The sequence below is a fragment of the Oncorhynchus nerka genome, linkage group LG16 (assembly GCF_034236695.1).
Source record: "Oncorhynchus nerka isolate Pitt River linkage group LG16, Oner_Uvic_2.0, whole genome shotgun sequence".
Taxonomy (NCBI): Eukaryota; Metazoa; Chordata; class Actinopteri; order Salmoniformes; family Salmonidae; genus Oncorhynchus; species Oncorhynchus nerka.
The window spans coordinates 26,806,953-26,827,532 of NC_088411.1; the positions used below are offsets into that span (position 1 = coordinate 26,806,953).

The following is a 20,580-nucleotide window of genomic DNA, read 5'->3' on the forward strand; positions in this document are numbered from 1 at the left end:
GAGTGAGGGAGAGGACACAGGACGTACTGACTAGTGAACACACACAGACAAACTCACATCTCTTTGACCACCATGGCGTTCTCCATACTACCCTCGGCCAGCAGAGCCCGGATCAGACTGTCGTAGGGGGCCGGGCCCAGGGTCACACCCTTCCTATCAATATCCTTCAGCATATCATAGGCCTCTGAACAGACCAACAGAGGGAGAGAGGATGAGAAATGTAGCAGGAGAGAGGGATTGATAGAGATCACCATCAGGAAACATATGAAAAGCATTCAACAATCCACCATGTCAACAGGACAACCAAACATGTTTCGTAAAACATGTCTCAGTGGTCATGGGACATTCTGTATTAATATTACCAATGGAGGTCTGGCAGCAATACCTTTAGCCTTGCCCTTCTTGCAGAGGGTGAGCAGTCTGAACTGGTAGTCAGCAGGGTTGTTCTCTGCAGTAGCAGCCTGGGTGCTGGCTGACTTGGTGGCTTTGCCCTTTGACCCTTCAGGCTTGGTCTCTGACTGTGCTTCTCTGTCTGCAGCCTGCTCATACCACACCTATGGAAAGGTAGAGTACAACATACTGTGAATAACTACTATCAAAACAGTCACTGGTAAAATATGGGTCAATATTCACACGATACAAAAACAACGGCCCCTATGGTACACAAATGATAGGCACACAAGAGCATGCTTATCCCATAGAATAGTGTGTGCGTGCGCAAGTGAATCTGTGTTTCAGAATTCTACAATGAAGCATAGAAACAGAGAGTCGCAAATTACATATCACAACCTTTTCACAACATATCTGGGTGATTGGTACATGTCTGTCGAGTTCAATGTAAAACTGATTTTAGTACTTCACTTAATTTCACTATTTTTCTTTGTCGTGGCAATTCTGAATCATGAAAACACAAAATCACTCAAAGCAAAGTAGGTAGAATGTTTGTATTGAGAATGCTTGGTTAAGAGCCACAGCGTTGATTTGAAACTCAGTTTTGGTTGCAACAACCCCAAGACTAGATGACTTGCTTCTGCCATCGAAGATTCTACATTTTTCTAAAATGAGCTTTTACACCCAGCAATTTCATCAGTCCGGACCATGGATGGCACATCAATATCTCCTTGCAAGACCATCAAATATATTGACATGGGTAAGAATGAAATAGTGTATTCTCACCAGGATTTGGTTTATTGCCATTTGTGTATTTCTCAACATTCCATGTTTAGAATGCATTATGGTACATCTAGAACTGGTTGAACATGTGGCTTTGGGTCAGGTCCTCCCGAGTTTCTCAGAGATCTGGGATTGTGAGTGGTACTGGAAGTCTGTTCCACAAGCACATGGAAATGAAGCGCAAGGTGGAGTTTCACAGGAGAGTGAGGAGGGAGCTTTATGAGCTCAGTTACCCAATGGCTTTTCACTGACGGAGAGACAGAAACTGGATGCCATGTTTGTAGCCCAAAACGGTTTGGATGCTACAGACAGAAGCTGGCACATCAGCGTTACTGACTTATGGGGGTCTTCGAGCAAAACGGAGAACAGTGTTTGTGAGAGTCCTCATCTTTCCATATTAGTTTGTAGGCCAAACCGTTCGGACGTGTTGTGGAAATTCTTACACAGGGACACTCAAAGTCCATCTTAAATGGATCATTGTTAATTATCCATACACTGGAGAGGTTCCAAAAAAATAACCTCTTATTATCCAAATATCAATCAGCTTATTGTCCAAATTTCAAAATCAGCTTTACATGTCATATCTCACAATCACACAACTTCACATCCACTTAGTACCATTCCCAAACACACTCGGTAATCTCCCTTATTACCCATGTGCATCTTCAACTATTCTCTTGTTGTTACTTGCTATTAACCTTATGTAGCGTCAACAGTTCTCTTGCCACTACTTACTATACATATAAATAACACCTCGTATTAAAAAATACCTTGTGTTATTTTGTAGTCGTTGTAGACCACAGACATTTCTTCTAAATGCCTACAGACAGCTGTCATGAAGGCTTTCCATGGCACCATTACACCCTTGACTAGTGAATAGTCTTCTCTCTATAAGACTGTAAAATATTTGTTACTTTTTAAATGATGAATTCTCTATCAGTGCGCTGGACAATTGGTTCTTCATGAGTGGATGGTCGTGCAGCCGGTACATAATGAAAAAACAATGCCAGAATGTTTTAGTTATGTTCGATATCACCTCCTCTTGGTGAAACTTGGACGTGTTCTATGGCTACAAAGAGCAGCGAGGAAGGTGAGCCATGGTTGGCTTCGATGCAGTGGCACGCAATAGCATCATCTGTTCTTATTTCTAATAGCAGCCTTAAGTTCTGCGATGCGACGTTTCAATGCTCGCTTAGTTTGACCATTATAAACAGCAGCACAGAGGCATTTCAACATGTATAGGACTTTTGTGGTGCTACAATTAACGAAGCTTTAGATTTTATATTCTTTACCTGTTCTTGGGTGGGATTTTTGTTGTTGTATCGGTCATATTATCAATGTACAGTGGCCACACTTGTAGTTTCCATTGGGAGGGCCTGGGAGCCTAGCGTCACGCTTCTTGGTTTGCTGCATGCTGTGCGTAACGGAATCGGCAAGAATGCGCGCACGGCGAAAACAAATTAGAGGGGGACATGTTGTGAACTCTGGTAGATTTGGATCACATTTGAGGATGTTCCAGAGTTTCAATACAATGGATTTGACCCGACCGGCACATGGGCTGTACTCCGTGGAAAAACACAAACTTGGGGGTGTTTTGTGCTGGTTTCTATTCGTGCTAGTGACTAGGCTTTGTCATTCAGTCTCTCTAGCACGGGTATAGGCCTGTTTAATGACACTAATTACAACCACGTTGCAGGAACCTTTTGCGCATGTCATGAAAAATGTCCCTTTATGTATAAGAATTGCGATGTGTCTTTTTTGAGTGAGGTGTGTGTGTGTTAAGTAGACTGTTGTAGGGCCCCTCAATCTTCAGTCACCCGTTCAGCGACCGGGGGAGGGGGTTAAGCTACGCTGGCCTGGGGTAAATTAGGCTAGGCATACGGGCCGGGGAGGCTAAAAGGGGGTGTGGGGGTTGACAACTCCAGGGAGCCTCAGGTCACAAGGGTCATCTCCAAGGGCTAAAGCCATCACTTTGAGTCTCATCTCCCTCCAGGCCTCCCCAACAAGCCAAACAAACATGGACACAACTGGAAGGAAGCTGGAAAATAATGTATTCCAATGGAGAAATAATATATTTTGATTCAATAGAGGAAATGGGTGCAGTCAAGCAGAGGGAATGCTGGGTAATTTGGTCACATCTTTCCAGTAGCCTAGTAGTAGAGTCCTCTAGAGACTTGTGCTAAAGTCCACTAAGCAGCAGAAGACATGGTGTTATTTAGCAGTGGCTGAATTATTTGGGCATTAGGGGCTAGTATTAATTCCTGTCCCAATGATCATCCCAAATTCAAATTTACCCTAGCTGTAGCTAAAATACAACGATTTGTTGTTTCAGACGGACTGTCGCCAGAGGTGCGGAGAAATCAGACTAGTTCAGGGATTTCACCCAACTAGGAGTCAACCAGGACAGAGGGGGCACCATGGCAAGCCAATGATAATGAAGCCTATAATAAACTCTGAGGTACTAAAAGGTAGCGTCCTACCCGCGATTCACTGTGCAACAAACTGAACATCAGCAGAGAGGATGAGCTTTAATGAAGCAAACACTGAATTGGGAAAATGACGGATTTGATGGAATAGAAATAAAAGGAGAGCTGTGCTTACTAGTGGTGGCAGAGCAGTAAGTGATGTCAGAAGGCTTTTTTTTTTTACCTCAGGCACCTCGAAAGGCACCTCCTGTCCATTACTCTTGAGGATGTCAGCCAGTATGCGCAGGGTCCTCTCTCTTGGTATCACATTCTCCTCCTGCATCTTGGTCCAGGTGGCCTCCGCCTTGCGCCAGTCGTTTGTGTCCTCTGAGGGTGAGAAAGAGCATGATCACATGTACGCACACACACACAAACTCTTCAAAAATGTATTTTATAAACGAGACTACTTGGTTAAATAAAAGGTTAAATAAAAAACATAAAACATAAAACATGCACACGAACGTGTATACGCACACAGACATCAAGATTCCTTGTTGACACTCATGCTGCTTAATGCTGAGAGCGCAATCAAGGTAGAAAAGGCCTAATCTGCTCATCCTCCTCAGCCAGACACTTAACTCTGGGCTGATTTGATTTGTATCCGAGCAGGCTTTATCTGCCCCGGGCTGAACTGGGCAAACAGTTCCAAAAAAGCTCAATCTTCACGAGATGTAATCTAGTCATACACTATCTGTGGATACTGGGATTCTGAACCCATTCTCTCACACACAAAATGGCCCTGGGGTTACGCCACTGTTCACGCCACATTGCTGCCAGGGATTTGGGGGGGCAAAGGTTAAACGGTCATATGAGAAGAGGAGATGGAGGAAAGTAGTAGTGACTTCAGGGATAGTTGGGGGGGCTTAATATAACCAGTCAGGGGTAAAGTGAGGTTCATAAACTTGGAGAATGTAGATCCAGTCAGTCCATCCATACAGCGATGGTGAGATACAGGAAAGACGTTAGAATCAGGGTTGGGCTCTATTCGAATTGAAGGGAGTCCATTTAGGAAGTGATTTGACAAATATCATATCCTTTTCATTTTATCAAGAAGCCATTAAAAATAGATGCCCCTTTTTCAATCATTTCGTTGAAATTTCAGTTTACTTCCTGAATTGACTGCCTTTGATTCGAATTGAGCACAACCCCGATTAGAATACTAATTGAATAGTAACTTAATAGGATGTCGACAGGAAAGCCACCCAGTCAGAGAAGAGTAGGGATGGAGGTTGAGGGGGACTTACTGCAGAGCCGCAACACGTAGTGATACAGCTCATCGCGGTCACATTCAAACAGCTTGGCTGTCATATCCACCATGCTCTCCAACGACTCCATCTACACAGGGACACAATACTTTAGACGTGGTGCGTGTGCATGTGTGTGTGCGCGCGACTGTGTGTGGTCTCTCTCTCACCTGGTTGCCGTTGATGCACTTCTCAGCGTACCACTGCAGGCGTCCTGGTCTGGCCCTTAAACCTGGAGTCTGTGGGACCAGCAGAAAGGACTTATTTAAAACAAATACAGCGTGGTTTATGTTAAATCAACTAGTGCCTGATAAACCTTTCTGTATTGCATACTGTACAGAGTACATCAAAAATCCAACACGTTGAAACATAGTGATCTCCATTTCATACCTCATGATTGAGTATATGATTTAACACACATTAAACCCATACATTCCTGTAATTTCCCAAAGTGAATATCTGAATATCTCAACTCTAGAACAATCCCCCTGTGAGTTATCCAAGAAAGTAATATCCAACAGGCTCAAAATGACCAGAAACGGAATCACATGAAAAAGATAGAAGATGAAGGGTGTATATGGATAATACCAGAGCCATATAATAATGGTTCTGGATAATACTATGGTATGATGCCCTTTGGACACGCACACTGAGAGGGTGGCATAAGCACACTGTATTTTTGGAGTGATATGTGTTCATAAAGGCTAGGGAGGGTGGGGTGGAAGGGGTTAGAGATGGGATAGCATTTCATCAGTGCTCCAGTCAATCAGAGTGAGATAGTCCCTTGGTTCTTCCACTCTGCCCTGACATGTTAATCTGTCTATGACCAAGATCTCTCAATCCCCCTGTGCTGCAGGACCATGGCTACTTGATCAAAAAAAAGACTACGCATTATAGTCTTATACAACCAGCCAAAGGACAAATTACAATTTGTTCTGTTCTCCGCCACCGCGTCTAATCTGCTTAGTAAATAAGGCCGAGCGCAAGTGGTACATATTTTTTCTACAGCAAACAGGAAATCCCCCCGCCCCGCCCCCAGCCCAGCTTGCTACCCCCCACCCCTCCAGCCAGGGATCTAAGCCCCCCGAGGGCAAATCTTCCCGGGCATAAAATCCATGGTGATAAGTCCCTCTTCCTCCCGCTTCACACACACACTCTCTACTTTTCACTTCCAGCACATATCCCAATCCCCAAAAGGACATCTAGGTCAGATTATTAAGACAATCTCCTGCCTGCTGCTTTGTGGTTTATGAAACTCAGCCCCTTTGACTATGCTGTCTGGACTAGAGTGCCACAACAAGCTCACATCACACACCCACAGCAAAGACAATGCAGTAGTGACTGTTGCACAAACTCACATAGCCTTTCTATTCTCATCCTCATGTAGTCATACTACCCTCTCACAAATTATGCTCAACAATCTCCATTTCTTGTATTTGACACTTATAATTAATACTCCCCACTTACACAAAACCCACACACACACACACACCTAATGGTGCCCACCCCTTAACAAAACCACCTAACCTTAACCATAACCAAAAAGTGGTACCCATTTCTATTGTATTTCATTTAATTACCTGCAATTAAACACCTTGCAATTATACAAAACAGAGTCAGCGGCGAGCCTCTCTGTTCTGACACTTGAAGCTCCACTGAAGAGGAAAGGTCTCTGTGATAGATCTCAGTCATCCATCTGACCTCCCAGATATCACTCATTTTAATTAGTGGGCAGAGTTAGGGGGCAGAGTTCACATGGAGAGGATATCTGGCTGGGAGAACGAGAGCTTTTTCTGATTCTGACCTACCGGTCCGACATGAGACCACTTCGCAGCTATTTATACACACAGACCAGGTAGAGAGTTCTCTTCTACGTTTAGCCTCAATACAAAGTTCTGCACAATATGGAGACATTAAGCACAGTACACAACAACATGTAGTGAGTCACAAGTTCACAATAGACCAGAAAGGAGACCCCTTTTAGGCCTAAATCCAACTGCCCACATTTGAAACAGATTGTCACAAACATACAAAACCAGAAGAATGTCAATGGAAATGAAGAGCATTTCATGACAAAACAAAAAGCCAAAAGAAGATATTGAATTTGAAATGAAAAACACTAAATGTTTTGTGTTGGTCTGGTATCATCTGAAGCTTGTCGGAACCTCCCCCTCTAAGACGATATGGAACAGGGACTGTACGTTCCATTCTTAGAGGGGTATTAGTACACAATAATAGCATGTCAATATTTAAGAGGGTTTGCAAATCATAGTTCATGTCCTAAATCCTCCTTATAGAAACTCAGAGGGGACAAGCAGCTTTTGGCGAGCCCTGTCACAGGGCCAGGACACCATGATACATAGATGATCTGGTAAAGTTGAGAGAGAGAGAGAGAGTGCGAGAGCCACACAGTTCCAGCAGATAGCATTATTCTCATCCTGAAGAATCAGGATATTAAAAGGCGTTCAGGGCCAAATAACTAAATCGCCTGCTCCCCTCCTTATCGAGTGACCGTCCCTCTACTGTCGATCCATCCTCACCGACATCATTTTCATCTTATCCCCCCCGGACCAAAGCCTCCTCATCTGATGAGTTTTTAATAACCAGGAAGAGGCTTAGGATGGGCGCTGCCAGCCAGCCTGCTGCAGCCCAGAACAACAATAACAACAACCACTACATCTACCTAACTTTAATAAGGATCGTATGAGGGCACAGTTCTGGAAATGGTAAGGGTGTAATCCTAAACGGCATGGATTGTGTCTATGGTCAAATTAATATCTGCATTAAGACACACACATATGGTTATAGCATCTGCGTTCCAGCTTCCGCCCCACATACAAGACACGGTACACAAATACCCCCATTTGACTTAAAACAAGAATACGCACAGACACACACCTCATGGCACTAATCCGTACTAACTGGTATCCATCCAGTCATGCAAGTGGACAGAGTAGACAGGGGAATTGAGCTGGGAGATTAGGATGGTTGGATAATTAAACATCTGAATGGTTTTGTCTAAATAAATGTTCAGTGAGGAAGAATAGACTCCTGAGCTGCAAGCGTTTGGAGTGTGTGTCGGGGGAACGGCCTGAAAGCAGAGACGGCGGATGGACTGACACGAACAAAAGACACAGAAAACGAATCAGGAAAACAGGACTTGTACAGAGCGCTTCTTCCCTAGGTACCTTCAGCTAATAGAAGCTCTTCTCCACTCCAGCCGCAAAACATCTTCAATATGCAGCTCTGCTGAACCCTAACCCTGCCCCCAGAATGATGTACCCCCTCAAACCTAACGAATAACCACCTTACAGCCCAATTAGCATCCCTCTCCTGAAACAGTGTTCGCTGGCCATCTCAGAAGATGGCTATATCATAGTAATGTGGTTGCTGAGATGTTTAACACCTCCCCAGAGTTTTAGGCATTAACCTACCCCTTAACGCCACAGCGATATACAGCAATGTGTTCAGGAATGTGCCTGTCCTCTCTAGCCAGTTAATATGCAAATACAAAAACGCAGTCAATCCCTCAAATCAGAACTGTAGCTTAACCCCTGACCTGTTAGCTCCCAGGAAATTCAGAGATAGGATTGGCTCCAATCTGTTAATAGAAATTGGAAATAAGTGACTGCTTTTCATATAAACCACTGGCCACATCCAGCACGGAACACACACAAACACACACTCCTCTGCTTCCCCCACCTGTTCCATTGTGTTGCTGGGGAATGGCATTAGTTCAGATTTAGACCCAATCTAATTTAAAAAGAGGGAACTTATTACTGCCGTGTAATTAAGTATCTTTAAAATAGCGGTGTGCTGCATGCAAACACAATGGGAGGTTGGGTGGTGGTCCCACCTCAATGATTTTGCGGGCCTCCCGGTGGCGGCCAGTCTGCATGAAGGCGAAAAAGAGGTCGTACAGCATTGTCATCTCGCCTCGCTCCTGGCTCACAAAGTCCATCGCTGTGGGAAGAAGAGAGGGAGAGCGAGGAGAGAGAGGTATGAGAGGCTAAACAAAACAACACACACACACACTTGCAGAAAGCTTTTTCCCACATTCTTCCAGTCCCATTAGAATGGCTATAAGCTGCTTGGCTTTCAGAGCTGAAACTTCTCAAAGAGCTGCTCTCAGCAGTCTGCTGCCAATCTCCCTCTATCAGGCACTGGCCAGGTGGAGATGTGGGGGCTCATCTGCATACACACCAGCACACACACACACACTCGATCCATAGAGACACTCAAAACTAATACCAATGCAAACCTCACACTCTTTAACAATCTGTACATTTGAAAAAAGGGACTGACACACAGAAAACTATTTCCATCCATTCATAAGTTTGCTGAGGGATAGAAATGAAGTGAATTTTTGATAACCGACACAATATGTGGTTTCCAGGCAGGGTGAGAGGACAGAGCAGCACAGGGGTGTGTGTTTAAGGGCAGGCCCTGTCTGACCCTGGGCAGGGGCAGTGTCACTCACAGGGTGAGAGGACAGAGCAGCACAGGGGTGTGTTTAAGGGGAGGCCCCGTCTGACCCTGGGCAGGGGCAGCGCCACTCACAGGGTGAGAGAAGAGGGCATAGGGCCAGGGGGTGTAGAGTGGTGCTCAACAGGGGGGGGGGGGGCACTCAAACGCACTCACCTACAGCACACAAAGGACTTAACCCCTTCACCACCCATTTGTCAAGAGGAGGAGCCATTAAAATCATGATCGCCAGCATCCTCCACAGTGACCTGGGGCCCGTTGTCAATGGTGGGCTCTTAGTAGACACTACACAGTGACTATGGGCTGTCTTGGGAGAGTGCACATTGTACATCACACACACATTGTTGCACTACACTACATGTCATGAATGTGAGGGTGTAGGGAGGAGGGATGGATGAAGAGTTGAGAGACAGCCAAGGACACTGGGGACGAGCTCCCTGCCATCCAGGGCCTCTATATCTGAGGAAGGACAGAACATTTGCCCAAACTCCAGTCAGCCAAACATTAGACTGTTCACTCTGCTACCGTCTGGAAAACGGTACCGGAGCATCGACTCACAGACCAGCAGTCTTATGGCTTGGGGTTAGAAGCTAAATAGTCAACTAATGATACCTGAACTATCTGCACTGACCTAGACTATAAGCAGGGACTGTGAAGTAACAGAAACATACGCACTATACACACACGATAACATACGCACTATACACACACGATAACATACGCACTATACACACACACGATAACATACGCACTATACACACACACGATAACATACGCACTATACACACACACACGATAACATACGCACTATACACACACACGATAACATACGCACTATACACACACACACGATAACATACGCACTATACACACACGATAACATACACAATAACATACGCACTATACACACACACACGATAACATACGCACTATACACACACACGATAACATACGCACTATACACACACACGATAACATACGCACTATACACACACACACACACACACACGATAACATACGCACTATACAAACACACGATAACATACGCACTATACACACACGTACGCATGGATTTTGCGTTGTAGATATGTGGTAGTGGAGTATGGGCCTGAGGACACACACTTAGTGTGTTGTGAAATCTGTTATGAATGTAATGTTTTTAAAATTGTATAACTGCCTTAATTTTGCTGGACCCCAGGAAGAGTGGGGATCCATAATAAATACAAATATGTACACATTCACTAGACACAGATACACACAAACTACACAAAACCCTCACACATTCACTAGACACAGATACACACAAACTACACAAAACCCTCACACATTCACTAGACACAGATACACAAAACCCTCACACATTCACTAGACACAGATACACACAAACTACACAAAACCCTCACACATTCACTAGACACAGATACACACAAACTACACAAAACCCTCACACATTCACTAGACACAGATACACACAAACTACACAAAACCCTCACACATTCACTAGACACAGATACACACAAACTACACAAAACCCTCACACATTCACTAGACACAGATACACACAAACTACACAAAACCCTCACACATTCACTAGACACAGATACACACAAACTACACAAAACCCTCACACATTCACTAGACACAGATACACACAAACTACACAAAACCCTCACACATTCACTAGACACAGATACACACAAACTACACAAAACCCTCACACATTCACTAGACACAGATACACACAAACTACACAAAACCCTCACATTCACTAGACACAGATACACACAAACTACACAAAACCCTCACACATTCACTAGACACAGATACACACAAACTACACAAAACCCTCACACATTCACTAGACACAGATACACACAAACTACACAAAACCCTCACACATTCACTAGACACAAACTACACAAAACCCTCACACATTCACTAGACACAGATACACACAAACTACACAAAACCCTCACACATTCACAAACGCATCATTTGCTGCTGCTTCTCTGTTCTTTAATTGTACTCGTATTATCTACCTTGATGCCTAGTCACTTTACCCTGCCTTCATCTACATATCGATCTGAAATACCTCGTACTCCTGCATATAGCTCCATTCTAGTGTATTCCTCGTGTTAGTTACTATTTCATTTTGTATTATTATTTTGAAACTGACTCGTTGGGAAAGGTACGTAAGCAAGCATTTCACTGTAACGTCTACACCAGTTGTATTTGGCGCATGTGATCAAGAAATTTGATTTGTGGTGGTGGCATTCACCTTTCTGTAGGAGCTCCGTGTCTCCCCTCTCCACCAGGCCACAGATGACGTCGTGGATACGTGGGAGTTGTCCATACTGCTTCTGACACTCCATAGCTGCCTCCAGAGCCCCGCCAAGGTCCTTACTGGTGAGACACACAGAGAGAGAAAGAGAACATTCATTTCAAATCAAATCTATATGGCTGAGCGAAAACAAGACTACTCCAGGCCTTTGACCTCCGTCACAAATGACTGACCTCACAACAATGGAGCCCTTTTCAGCCCTGACAGGTCAACCAGGAGATGAGGCAATTGGCCACGTTCCTTTGACAAATCTCTCTGGTAGAACAAATGATTAAAAACATTGGGTTTTTCCAGGGTGAATGGATGAATAGACGAGAAACAACCTCTTTTGTGATCTTTAGCCTTCTCTCCTGTTCTCCAACGCTTTCAGCATCCCTCACCCCCCTCACCTCACCCCCAGCTGCGCAATTTAGAGGAATATGGCAACAAAATTAGAGCGCTCCCCGTGCCATCTCCACCCTCCTCCCGCTCCTCCCCCTGAACAAAGAGCCTGGGAGTGGGGCTGACAGAGGGCTGACGGAGAAGACAGAAAAACACCACTCCAATCCCTTCTATTGTGACTGCGCCGCCATCAATCTGTTGATTGGGTAATTACCATGCCAATCACACAGAGGTCACAGAGGATAGGGCACTGTTGGGAGGGGTCAGGTGGGGTGGGATAGCGAGCCAGAGAGCGGGGAGGGAGTGAGTAACAGGTATAATTTCTGTAGTGTTTTGTACTCTTGAAGATTATACAGCCGCCGGACAAGGAAATGTGCCTCCCACCCAAAAAAAGTCTGACCTTGGTATGGGCAGAATGGAGAGGAGGGAGAGGTGGGTACGGGCAAAACACAGGATGTGATTGAGCTTGGAACACAAACTGGGCTCAGGCAATCGGTTTTAATTGAAATGAAGAGCGACAACATTATTCATCAAGCAGGAGTCAAGAGGCAATTCAACCACTCGCTTCCTGATTGAACAGCCACTCTCCAGAGAATGAGAGAGCAGCAGAGAGATGGAGAGAAGAGATGGAATTTATTCAAAAAAAAGTGAGGGAGAAACTTTTACTGGACAGGAATATAGTGACCTGTGATCTACCTGCCAGTCATGTGTGTATGAATCCTCAAACTGGAGTTAAGTTGCAGCCATACATACACTCAGTCAGTGTTACCTCATTCCAAAAGGTATTCTGTAAAATTCTACAGAATAATTTAATACCAAGACGGTCGATCAGACATTTACACCACCCTCCCTCCATTTGACGACACCTCCATCCCGCCCACCCAAATACCCCAAACCCCTTCTCACAGGAAGAAACGTCTTTAGAAACTCCCGACCAGCATCGCAATTACAGCACCCTCTCCTCCCATCTCCAACCAAAAAGAGAATTAACCATGTTGAAGGCTTCATAATTTCCCTAGGTACAATTTAGCTGTCACTTGCGCTCCGATTTACTCAAACACGTTCCCCCGTTAATGTCACCAACTTTGCATGTCAAGCACTTTCCAGCCAATTAAGTCCTGAAAAAAGATGGTGGCAGCGAGTGCTTTACGCACAGAACCTGAAGGATTAGACAAGAAAGATCACTTCTTTCCATCCTTTCATTATTTCTTTGCACGCCTCTCCTTCCCTCCTTCCTCTCCTCCGTCCCACTCTTTTGTTCCACAGAGATTGGCATTCACGTTATCACACCACTGTCCCCTGGAAGGAAGGGGGGGAGGGCCGAGCAGAAGAGGGTGTGTGTAGGGGAGAGTGTGTGTGTGTGTGTGTGTGTGGTATTTGATCGTGACACCTCTAGCCTGCTGTTATGAGTTACATTAGGACACGGCTGCAAAGCCACAACATACAGTATACTCTGTACACACAGTGACAGACATATTGATTAATCTGTGGTCAAGTCCAATTTAATGGCTAGTCTGTCTCGGTTCCACATTTGTGTTGTACAGCTGCACTTACATACTCCATTCCCAATTTGTCCCTCACCCCCTCTCTCGCTCACGCACACACACTAGGAGTGAATCCAGTTCTCCATCTCAGGCTGGAGCCGCCTGACAGCTCTCCTCTGTCTCATCTCCAACTGTAATACCCCCCCCCCCACTCCTCTCCAAGACTTGTCTCTCCCACCTCCCATTGTTAGGCTCATTAGCATTGCAGGGGTGCTAATCAAGGATATGGATCCAGTAAGGCAGTTAGCTAGCGGTTAGCGTCTCAGAGAGAGAGCCAGTGTGTTGGAGCGGTGCTCGGCGGCTAACTGGCTAGGCTGACGGGCTGTCAGCGTTAATCTGGGGGAGAAGTGTTCATTAAGTCATTACTGCTGACACTGTGATGAGACAGCGTCGCCAGAATGACACGTAGCGCTTTGTCCTCCGCCGCCAACGCCTCCCTGACTGACGGCACCAACAGAGAGAAGAGAAAGAGGAGGGGATGAGATAGAGAGCGAAAAGGAGGGATGAATAGTGGAGGAGATGGGAAGGGATAAATATGGAGAAGAAAGGGGAAAGAGATAGATGTGGAAAAGATAAAGGACAGAGACGTGAAGAGAACGGGAACCCTTATTCTGGGGATGGCAAAAAATAAGACAAAAATCCTTATCTTACATCTCTAAACTTTGTCTTCGTGCCAAGAAGAGGTCTAGGCTATACTACGCCACAGAGAGACCTTTACAGGTCTAGAAATCCCTCTATAAAGCATTCCTCACCCTGGGTTTTGTATTGTGAGCTCAGTGAACCCCAGTGATTCAGTGGTGAACATGGCTCTGCTCTGTGCAGGGAGAAGAGAGATCCCTTGTTTTCACTGCTGCTAATGAACCTGGGGAAATTACCAAGCTAATCTCAGAGTAGGCAGCAATTAAGGCATGAACCTCCACGGTGTGTTTGTGTTGAGCACTGACTGACAGCAAACAAACAGCCCCAGGGGGGCGCTTGCAGCACACTGTTGTGTATGTCAAACGTCCATGTGTGTAAAGGTACACCCTTGGTACACCCTCTCCCAGAGCATGTTGGGGGAAAAGGGTGTGTGTGTGTGTGAGTTTGTGAGCGAAGGGGGGTTGTTTCGAACAGTGCGCCGCATGGCTGTGGCAAATCCAGCAATTAGTGCTCTGTACATAATTAACATGCAAATGAGCTGATCTACTTAAAAGCTGTTCTCACAAATAGACCTGAACAGGGGCTGAGGGGTGGGGCAATGGGGCCGCGGCTCCCAGAAACACAGGTTTTTCCCTCGGACTGATTTGCATATTACATTTTTAGCGAGAAGGCATCGATAGCCATCTCAGAGAAGCGGAGCGTGAGTCAGAGTTATGTAAATAGGGGTCAGGAGGGGGAGGCTAGGGTTGTTAGGGGTACAGCAGCTGGCCGATCCCCAAACACACACACACAAAGCCTCGCAATCTACCCCCCCCACCTCTGTTAGAAAGACACACAAACACAAAAATTCATGCACAGCCCAGCCCCAGATCCAAACCCTCCCTGACTGAACCAATTCCCCAGAATGCTCCTTCAAGCATGATCAGGAACTCTGGCTCACATGACCCACCACAGCCAATGACGAACAACGAAGCAGTGAGACACAGGAAGTCCTTTTCACAGAGAAAATGTTCAGGTACCCTGTTGGGCGTTATCATCTGGGCTCTGTTCCATTCCACCACTTAGGATGACAGACACACACACACAATGTAAATAGTCTGGGTAGCCATTTGATTACCTGTTCAGGAGTCTTATGGCTTGGGGGTAAAAGCTGTCGAGAAGCCTTTTGGTCCTAGACTTGGCGCTCCAGTACCGCTTGCTATGCGGTAGCAGAGAGAACAGTCTATGACTGGGGTGGCTGGGGTCTGACAATTTTTAGGGCCTTTCTCTGACACTGCCTGGTGTGGAGTTCCTGGATGGCAGGCAGCTTAGCCCCAGTGATCTACTGGGCCGTACGCACTACCCTCTGTAGTGCCTTGCGGTTGGAGGCCGAGCAGTTGTCGTACCAGACAGTGATTCTAGCTAATCAAACCTGGGTTCAAATACTACTTCAAAGTAAATATTGAGATGTACCCAAATACAAATAAATACTCCCATGCATTTGAACCCAGGTCCTAGGACTATTTAAAATATTTTCAAATACCATAAAACTTATATATAAGAACAGTCTCAAATAGTATAATAAAACAGTCTCAAATAGCCGCTTGTCCCTGTGCCTGGCAACAGCACACATATCAGCAAATAAACAGCCGTTTCAAATAAAACACAGGGCCTAAATGAATTGTTACATTAAATCATTCAGTAATGACTCGAAAAAATGGCAATTATCAGTATTTAAATCGGCAGTAAGAACTGCTAGCCAATGGCTGCTAACAGCGGAGAACTGCTAGCCAATGGCTGCTAACAGCGGAGAACTGCTAGCTAACTGGCGAGTTCAAACAGTCAACAACTTCAGAGTACAGACACCTAGACAATTGGGAAATCACCATCTATTAACAAAACTAAGAACAGCCAAAAATGGACAGTCAAAGTGGAGAATAATAATAATAATAATAATAAACAGTAGCAGTCAAGTTGACACACCTACTCATTCAACCTACTCTACATTGAAGACATCAAAACTATGAAATAACACATATGGAATCATGTCGTAACCAAAAAAGTTCAAACAAATCAAAATATATTTTATATTTGAGATTCTTTAAAGTAGCCACCCTTTGCCTTGATGACAGCTTTGCACACTTGGCATTCTCTCAACCACACTTGGCATTCTCTCGTGAGGTAGTCACCTGGAATGCATTTCACTTAACAGGTGTGCCTTGTTAAAAGTACATGTGTGGAATTTCTTTCCTTCTTAATGTGTTTGAGCCAATCAGTTGTGTTGTGACAAGGTAGGGGTGGTATACAGAATATAGTCCTATTTGGTAAAATAACATAATATGGCAAGAACAGCTCAAATAAGCAAAGAGAAATGACAGTCCATCATTACTTTAAGACATGAAGGTTAATACAGTTGCAAAAACCATCAAGCGCTATGATGAAACTGGCTCTCATGAGGACCACAACAGGAAAGGAAGACCAGAGTTACCTCTACTGCAGAGGATAAGTTCATTAGAGTTAACTGCATCTCAGATTGCAGCCCAAATAACTGCTTCACAAAGTTCAAGTAAGAGACACATGTCAACAACATAAACTGTTCAGAGGAGACTGCGTGAAATCAGGCCTTCATGGTCAAATTGCTGCAAAGAAACCACTACTAAAGGACGCCAGTAAGAAGAAGAGACTTGCTTGGGCCTAGAAACACGAGCAATGGACATTAGACAGGTGGAAATGTGTCCTTTGGTCTGATTGAGTCCAAATTTTAGTTTTTGGGTTCCAACCACCATGTCTTTGTTAAACAGAGTAGGTGAACGGATGATCTCCGCATGTGTGGTTCCCACCGGGAAGCATGGAGGAGGTGTGATGGTGCTTTGCTGGTGGCACTGTCAGTGCTTTGTTTAGAATTTACATTTACATTTACATTTAAGTCATTTAGCAGACGCTCTTATCCAGAGCGACTTACAAATTGGTGCGTTCACCTTAAGACATCCAGTGGAACAGCCACTTTACAATAGTGCATCTAAATATTTTAAGGGGGGTGAGAAGGATTACTTTATCCTATCCTAGGTATTCCTGAAAGAGGTGGGGTTTCAGGTGTCTCCGGAAGGTGGTGATTGACTCCGCTGTCCTGGCGTCGTGAGGGAGTTTGTTCCACCATTGGGGGGCCAGAGCAGCGAACAGTTTTGACTGGGCTGCGCGGGAACTGTACTTCCTCAGTGGTAGGGAGGCGAGCAGGCCAGAGGTGGATGAACGCAGTGCCCTTGTTTGGGTGTAGGGCCTGATCAGAGCCTGGAGGTACTGAGGTGCCGTTCCCCTCACAGCTCCGTAGGCAAGCACCATGGTCTTGTAGCGGATGCGAGCTTCAACTGGAAGCCAGTGGAGAGAGCGGAGGAGCGGGGTGACGTGAGAGAACTTGGGAAGGTTGAACACCAGACGGGCTGCGGCGTTCTGGATGAGTTGTAGGGGTTTAATGGCACAGGCAGGGAGCCCAGCCAACAGCGAGTTGCAGTAATCCAGACGGGAGATGACAAGTGCCTGGATTAGGACCTGCGCTGCTTCCTGTGTGAGGCAGGGTCGTACTCTGCGGATGTTGTAGAGCATGAACCTACAAGAACGGGCCACCGCCTCAGAATTGAAGGTACACTTAACCAGCATTGCTAACACATCATTCTGCAGCGATATGCCATCTCATCTGGTTTGCACTTAGTGGGACTATATATTTTTTTCAACAGGACAATGACCCAACACACATCCAGGCTGTGTAAGGGGTATATGACCAAGAAGGAGAGTGATTGAGTGCTGCATCAGATGACGTGGCCTCCACAGTCACCCGACCTCAACCCAATTGAGATGGTTTGGGATGAGTTGGAGTGCAGAGTGAAGGAAAAGCAGCCAACAAGTGCTCAGCATATGTGGGAACTCCTTCAAAACTGTTGGAAAAGAATTCCAGGTGAAGCTAGTTGACAGAATGCCAAGAGTGTGCAGAGCTGTCATCAAGGCAAAGGGTGGCTACTTTGAAGAAACTCAAATATAAATCTAATTATATTTTAACACATTTTTGGTCACTGAATGATTCCATGTGTTATTTCATAGTTTTGATGTCTGCACTACTATTCTACACTAAACTTTTGACTGGTACAGTATAATATATATATATATATTTTTTTTTTATAGAGGCATACTAAGACAAAAATAAAAGTGACAATGTGTAAATAGTAACACATTGCATGAAATGAAGAAATTCATAAAAAATGTTGGAAGTGAAAACTGAAAATAAACAATTAACTATGCAAATGAGCCAAAGCTGTGTGCATTATGGAAAAAGACACCTGGCTCAAATAGAAGCCCGTCTCTAATAAGCGCCTGTTGTAATCAGTGATTTAAACAAATAAACGCCCAAGTTATTAATTGAAGGACATGTTTTAAAGGACATCATTTAAAAATTGCCACATTATTTGAAAATACACTATAAGTTAATATTTAAATAAGAAATAATTAAATACATGTATTTGAACACAGGTCTGATTCTAGTATGATGCTAGACTGGAGTCTAGCCCACAAGTCCTATAGAGTACCTGACAGCTGTTAGGACAGGAGGAGGGAGTACTACTCACGTCTCCAGGTGGGCTGAGACCAGGGGGGAGCAGAGGTTGGCGGTGGGCGTGGCCAGGCCCAGGGTGAAGATGGTGTCTTGGAGCCTGCGGACAGCTACCACATCCCCCTTCATGGCCGCAGCATTGAGGACATGGAAGAGCAGGGTAACTGTGGTGTCCCTCACAACCACCTCCTTCTCCTTCATTTCCTTCAGCATGTCCACCGCCTCTGTGATTTGGGGGGAGAGATGGAGAAGAGAGAGGGGGAGATGGATGGAGGGAGCGGGAGAAGAGAGAGAGGGGTAGGGAGAGAAAGTTAACATTGGAGCTGGCCAAATGCATGTTGATAAAACTACAATGCCAACATCTGACACAATTACTCAATAAATGTCAGCTAGTATTACAGTCAGTTACTTGTGGTTTAACTGCCTTGCCCTAGAGAGACTTAGGGGGCCAGGAACTACAATGGGGTGGTTAAAATAAGTAGTCAGCGCCCAATCTCACTTGATGGGAAGACTCCAAATGAAAGAGGGAGGGAAGGAGGAGACAATGTGAGAGAGAATGAGAGCGAGATGGGGAGAAGGTGATAAAAGGCCCCTTAGATAATTTCATGTGGGGAAAACAAACCGCTATTAAAACAGCATTTTACACCCAGCAGGAATGCAAATCGGCCCGTATAATGCCAATTTCCTGCTAATTGCTACTTGCATTTCTAAACGAGACTACAATTACCGGGCCGCTTTTTCCCCGTCCCTGTGCCGAAAGCGATGGGGCTAAATTATAGGTGTGCGGCGAGTGCCCGGCGTGCCCTGGCCCCGGGTCCTACAGAGGTAATAATGGAGGCTTTTCAGCAGGCCGGGCACCCATCTGGCTGACTGGGCTGTGCGGAGTGAACACTCTCCTCTTCTCATCTCTCTCCCCCGGCAGCAGTCAGCTGCTCTGTGGCAGGGCCAGACAATTAAGATGTGTTTACACTGTGTTTAGAGGCGTGCTAATGGGCTGATACCGATAGGGTCTGTTTACACCGGTGATACTAATCATCACAGCCTGGTCAGAGATAGAAAACATCTAGCTCGCCAGTACCCACCCCATGTAAACACACACAAACAAACTAACTTTTATTGGCTTTGGCCCTCAACTACCACGCATATGTGAGTTCTGGCCTCATTTGGGCTCAAACCTCAATTGCTACTCACAGTGTGAGTGCTGTGGCTAGCAGACTCAATAACAGCCAGAATAGAAAGGACCCTGTGTTGACCACTACAGGTGAGTGCAGTCGTGTCCCACCATCCCTTCAGTTCTGGCAGTCTAGTTCTCTGGCTAGCTATTATACCTCTTCAACCCGAGTGTTCTCTCAGGGATGAACACTCCAGTGACACGACAGCACACACACACACTGGTGTGTGCTTTGGCATCCAAATTCCAGTCTGCCTCTCAATCTCTCCCTCCCCCCTCATTTTCATGCGTTGTTATGCAAATGAAGCACAGTCTGTGACTGTCACAGATTTAATGAAGCAAAAAGGGAAATTGGAAAGGGGAAGAGGGGTGGGGGGGTTCATGTGGGTCACACTGGGTTTCTAAGAGGCAGCTTTTGTTTTGTGTCTGGGGCTCATTCTGTTCTCTCCCCGGGGCGTCAGGACGGGGTGGATATGGATCTGAACAGGGCCCAGTTGAGCCATGTCCCTCTGGGGTTGGGGTGACCCTACATGTACCTGTGGACATCCCCTTCACTGGATC

At 45.4% G+C, this 20,580-nt stretch overlaps 1 protein-coding gene across 1 annotated transcript in view; it reads right to left on the reverse strand.

Moving 5' to 3' along the window:
* Nucleotides 1-20,580, reverse strand: part of lrpprc (leucine-rich pentatricopeptide repeat containing) — a 75,351-nt gene that overhangs the window by 16,506 nt on the left and 38,265 nt on the right. The window contains exons 23-30 of the mRNA XM_029685310.2: nucleotides 18,865-19,072; nucleotides 11,646-11,770; nucleotides 8,739-8,845; nucleotides 5,053-5,121; nucleotides 4,883-4,973; nucleotides 3,823-3,965; nucleotides 386-554; nucleotides 58-184 (exon numbers count right to left, since the gene is read on the reverse strand). Coding sequence (XP_029541170.2) covers nucleotides 58-184; nucleotides 386-554; nucleotides 3,823-3,965; nucleotides 4,883-4,973; nucleotides 5,053-5,121; nucleotides 8,739-8,845; nucleotides 11,646-11,770; nucleotides 18,865-19,072 — 1,039 coding nt within the window. The remainder of the gene's footprint in view (nucleotides 1-57; nucleotides 185-385; nucleotides 555-3,822; nucleotides 3,966-4,882; nucleotides 4,974-5,052; nucleotides 5,122-8,738; nucleotides 8,846-11,645; nucleotides 11,771-18,864; nucleotides 19,073-20,580) is intronic.